The sequence below is a fragment of the Chroicocephalus ridibundus genome, chromosome Z (genome assembly GCF_963924245.1).
Source record: "Chroicocephalus ridibundus chromosome Z, bChrRid1.1, whole genome shotgun sequence".
NCBI lineage: Eukaryota > Metazoa > Chordata > Aves > Charadriiformes > Laridae > Chroicocephalus > Chroicocephalus ridibundus.
Genome location: NC_086316.1, coordinates 36950373 through 36955770, shown reverse-complemented (window position 1 = coordinate 36955770; position 5398 = coordinate 36950373). Strand labels below are relative to the sequence as shown.

General features: G+C 49.6%; 1 protein-coding gene across 1 annotated transcript; it reads left to right on the top strand.

The window, feature by feature from the left end:
* Positions 1-441: 441 nt before the first annotated feature.
* GADD45G (growth arrest and DNA damage inducible gamma) lies at positions 442-2258 on the top strand. Its single transcript, XM_063319967.1, has 4 exons — positions 442-671; positions 788-889; positions 983-1196; positions 1577-2258. The coding sequence occupies exons 1-4, from the start codon at positions 619-621 to the stop codon at positions 1685-1687; spliced, it is 480 nt and encodes a 159-aa protein (XP_063176037.1). The 5' UTR covers positions 442-618; the 3' UTR covers positions 1688-2258.
* The last annotated feature ends 3140 nt before the right edge of the window (positions 2259-5398 follow it).

Sequence of the window (5398 nt, the reverse complement as noted above, 5' to 3'; positions counted from 1 at the left end):
ACAGAGCTGATTCCCAGCCCAGGTGGCTGTAAGCGCTATACCTTCCTGGGATCAGGACTTAGTATCTGCATTTGCTTAAATCATATTGATGAAACCTTTACTGATTTATTTTCTTTTTTTTCCCTGCGCTATTCGGATTTTTGGTCCCAAGCCTGGGACAGAAGTCACACCGGTACTTCCAGCGGCCAAACCCATCCGGACAGGGAGCGCCCGCAGCTGACCCCAGCCCAGCTCGCGCCTGGCAAGCAGGCAGGTCGCAGGCAGCGCGCGGGAAGAGCTGCCTACAGCGGGGCCCGGGCGGGGGGGCGCGGCGCGTGCCTGCGCCCCCGTCCCCGCCCCACTCCCGCCCACGTGGTCTCCCGGCACGAGCCGCCCGCTCCTCCTCCCTTCCCCCCGCCACGTTCCTCGCTGGCGCGCGCCGATTACCATGATAAAACCCTTCTTTCTCCCCTGCCGGCCAATGGGAAGCCAGGAGGCGCCGCCAGCTGCCGGCGCCGCCGCCGCGTGGGCTATAAACTGGGCGGCCGGCGGGCTGGTGCTTCAGAGCGCTGTGGGAGCCGGTGCCGAGCGGTTGCGGGGTGCTGTCGCTGGTGGCCGCGTTGTGGGAGACCCGTTGCTATGACTCTGGAGGAGATCCACGGACCGGAGCCTGTGCCTGCAGGCCACGACTGGTACGCCTGGGCGGTGAGGGCGGGCTGGGTGCGGTGGTGGGGAACGCGGGGAGCGGGGCGGGCGCTGCGGGGTGGTTGGGCACCTTTCTGACTCTCTGCCCTCTCCCGCCGCGCAGGATGCAGGGCGCCGGCAAGGCCCTCCATGAGCTGCTGGTGTCAGCGCAGCGCCGCGGCTGCCTCACCGCCGGCGTCTACGAGTCGGCCAAGCTGATGAATGTGTAAGTACGGCGGGCCGGGGCCCTGGGGGGGCTGCCCGAGGGGCTTCAGGGCCGGCCGGCTGCGGGCCTCACCGTGCCGCTCGCCTCTTGCAGTGATCCCGACAACGTAGCTTTCTGCGTGCTGGCTACAGACGAGGACGACGAGGGGGACATCGCCCTGCAGATCCACTTCACCCTGATCCAGGCCTTCTGCTGTGAGAATGACATTGACATAGTGCGGGTGAATGATGTGGCCAAGCTGGCGGCCATCGTGGGGCCCAGTGAGGAGTCTGGGGAGACGCGGGACCTCCACTGCATCCTTATCACGGTGGGTGTCCGGTGAGCGGTCCTCAGTGTGCTCTCCTCTGGGGCTGTGTTTGTGCTGCTGGCCTCTGCACAGGATGGGATAGTTAGAGAGCCTTTCAGGGGCAGCCCCATCTCCTGCCAAATCTTCTTCTGTGCAAAGAAAGGGGACTTGGTGCACGCTGTACAGCAAGTCAGCTGACTATTAGTAGCAGTAGTCTATGCTTCTTTTAACTGTGGATTTCCTCTATTGCCCACAAGGGTAACATCTCTGCTTCCTGCTTTGTTTGCGTCAGGACAGACTGCCTGAAAATGCCTTGCTTCCTAAGCTAATGCTTAGCTTAGAAGTGATGACTTCAGCTGGCAGGCAGCATTCATGATGTGCAACTTTTTTCTTTCTGACAGAACCCAAATGAAGATGGCTGGAAGGACCCAGCTCTAGAAAAGCTGAACTTGTTTTGTGAAGAGAGACGAAATGTCAATGACTGGGTGCCAACTATCACCCTGCCTGAGTGATGGTGACCCAGAGCATTGGGGAGGCTGAAACCTTTGTTGCATTCTCAACGTGGTGTGGGTTCACCAAAGTGTGCAACAAGCTGCTGATTCTATGGATTAGCCTGGTCAAGAGACTGGATTAAGGTCACTCAGACTGGCATGCAGTGGGGTCTTATGGAGGAGAAAGAGGAGAACAGCTCACCTCACCAGTGAGCCTCAGTAGGCTGCAGTTATGGAGAGGCTAACATACCGTGGAACCGAACGAGGTATTGCAAGTTTCCTGGTCAAGTGGAGCTGTTTCAGAAGGCAGAGAGAAAGTTTGGGGAAGTGGGCCAAAACTTTCCAGAAGGACTGGACAGAGTACTGTAACTAGGAACTATTGGTGCTGTCTATAAAATGAGAGAGAAGAAAGCTTCAATATTTGATGAACTACTAATATCTGATGGTTGCTAAGACAAATACAGAGACTCTGAAGTGGACAGACTTCAGCAGGCCTTTTGGGTCATTCTGTGGAACTGGTTTAATAATGCAATAATTTTTAATGAAATACTTGCTGCTAATGAAGATTTCATAATAAATTTTTGACAATTAATTTCGGGGAGTGTCTTTCTTACTGGGTGGGGAAGCATGCCACTGAAATACCACTGATGTTTAGCTCATGTGCTGTAGACAAAGGTATACTCTAAGTAATGGAGCTATTGCTCAAATACTTTCTCTCCTGGGCTGGCTGGCTGAAGAACTGTGCTCTCCAAGTTGATAATTCAACCTTTCACCCTCTTGCAACACCTGCCTATTGCAACAGCTTGCAAGACTGAGGAGTTGCATGCTTAATGAGCTCACTTATTGTAATAGGTGGTCTTTGTAGTCTACTGAAGGAACATAATACATGTTAGACACATGGATTTTTGGAATACAAACCTCCAGTAAATTGCATAATTCTTAAATATGACTTAGTAAGACTCATTCAGAGCTAGTGTTCCCACTTGACAGATGCAGCTTAAACATGATGGGGGGCTGCAAAACTCCTTAGATGTCAAACACACCTGTTATTTGCTTTGATTAGAATGATGCCGTTAAATCTAAAACTAGCTAATAGTGAAAAAACATCACATCTGCCACAAGCTGCTCTCTTGTTGCCATATGCTGTAACAACAGAAACTGTCACTCCAGAAGCCAATTTTGCAAAACCTAATTGCCTGACGACTCCAAACTAAGCCCAAAACAACTTAAGGATGGTGTGTCGGTTTTAAGTCATCCTGTCATGGAAAGTTAATATAGGCAGGCTGATTTGGTCCTATGTTAAAAAGGAAAATATCACCCCATTTCCGCACACAGTCTATATGCGTGCTCCAGGACTTGACGTTAAAATAGCATAGTAATGATCCCTTCTCCAGAGACCTAAAGAAAGCTAAACTACTCACTTCCTCTATAGACGCTAAAAATACACAGTTATCACAACTACATTTCCCCTAGTCTGGCTTGCAGTGATTGACAGTAGCACTTGCTGAAAAGTGGTCATTTCTACATGGGGTGTCTTGAATAGTTGCAGTTTCTGGGAAGCTGCTTGCTCTTGGTTTCATTGTTCCTGATAAGGGAAGTACAAATGCAGACCCAGGATTCCTGGAATATGCTCCCTCGTACAAGAGCTATCTAGCACTGCCTGGCATTTGTTACTCTGTTGTGAGAGGCTGTAGGATGGCAACACAGCCGGAGTCGTCTAGGCTGAAGCAAAAACTATAGGGATCTCAGACCTCTGCAAGTATTCCTTCTTGCACTTAAGATGGAGTTCCTGTGCAGCCTGTTTTTCTGCTTAACCCACAGTCATCAACTGGTGTCTGCTCTGGGACTTTGACAAAAATCACATGGAGGAGCTAAGAGAATAAACAGCTTTGGCAGCTGTGCTAACAGAAACTACCTTTAAGGCAATTGCGTTAATATCTAGAAAATATCAAGCCTGGATGCTTTATTATACTTTTTTTTTTAATTTTTCCATTAGCAAATGCAGGTTTCTTCATTTTCTATGGTTTAACAGCGGAGAAACATATTTCTGTTCTTTGCTTGGGGCCTAATCATTATTCAGAGCCAAGAACAGATTAAAGTGAACTGTCCTGAAATCAACTTTTATGTAAAGTGTAAGCAGTACTTTACAGCCTTGAGTGGTTTAAACTAAAGCCCAAGAAGATCGAAGGAACTTCTCAAGGACATATACAATTACAATTACATATACAATTAAAGTATTGCAGAAAAGAAGTGCAACTGATTTGTTGACTGAGAAAGTAGGCTTAGATAATTGTACCTGGTAGGAAGTTTAACCTTCCAGCTTTTATGGAAGAAATATGTTATGCAGCAAACAACAAAATTAATGAGGCAACACCAAAACACCCTTGTGAGGGTGTTGCCTCTAGTGTCTTAGCAGACAGGTGGTTGAACTTCACCTCCCCGGTAGCCTTGTGAAGCTGTAAGCTGTGCATCGTGAGAGGTGTATCATTTCTTATTTTAGTGACCCATACAATTCTCCTGAAATCCCTTCTGGCTCGGTGTGGATGACACAATTAGTATTAAACTGAGTTAGGCTGCAAAAGTAATTAATACGGCATTGCATCTAAAGGCAACTGTAACTTGAAAGTTACGTGCTGCTGCCAATATCTGCAATGATCAACCTACTCAATGTAGCAAAAATTCAGCAGCTGGTATCTACTGATACAAGTAGTACCAATACAAGTTTGACACTGCCCCCCATGACATCCTAGTCTCTAAATTGGAATGACATTGGTTTGATAGATGAATCCCTTTGTGGATAAGGAACTGGCTAGACAGCTACACTCAAAGGGTTGTGCTCAATGGCTCAATGTCCAAGTGGAAACCAGCGATGAGTGGCATTTCTCAGGGGTCAGTACTGGGACCGGTGCTGTTTAACATCTTTGTCGGCAACATGGACATTAGGATTGAGTGCACCCTCAGCAAGTTTGCTGATGACACCAAGCTGTGTGGCGCAGTTGACATGCTGGAGGGAAGGAATGCCATCCGGAGGGACCTGGACAGGCTTGAGAGGTGGGCCCGTGCAAACCTCATGAAGTTCAACCAGGCCAAGTGCAAGGTCCTGCACCTGGGTCATGGCAATCCCATGCACAAATACAGGTTGGCGGAGAATGGCTTGAGGGCAGCCCTGGGGAGAAGGACTTGGGGGTGCTGGTGGATGAGAAGCTCAACATGAGCTGGCAATGTGCGCTTGCAGCCCAGAAAAGACAACCGCATCCTGGGCTGCATCAAAAGAAGCATGGCCAGCAGGTCAAGGGAGGTGATTCTACCCCTCTACTCCACCCTGGTGAGACCCCACCTGAAGTCCTCAGCACAAGAAGGACATGGACCTCTTGGAACAGATCCAGAAGAGGGTCACGAAGATGATCAGAGGGCTGGAGCACCTATGCTATGAGGACAGGCTGAGAGAGTTGGGGTTGTTCGGCATGGAGAAGAGAAGGCTCCGGGGAGACCTTATAGCAGCCTTCCAGTACCTGAAGGGGGCCTACAGGAAAGATGAGGAGGGACTCTTTATCAGGGAGTGGAATGATAGGATGAGGGGTAACAGTTTTAAACTGAAAGAGGGGAGATTTAGATTAGATACTAGGGAGAAATTCTTTACTGGGAGGGTGGTGAGGCACTGGAACAGGTTACACAGAGAAGTTGTGGATGCCCCATCCCCGGAAGTGTTCAAGACCAGGCTGGATGGGGCTT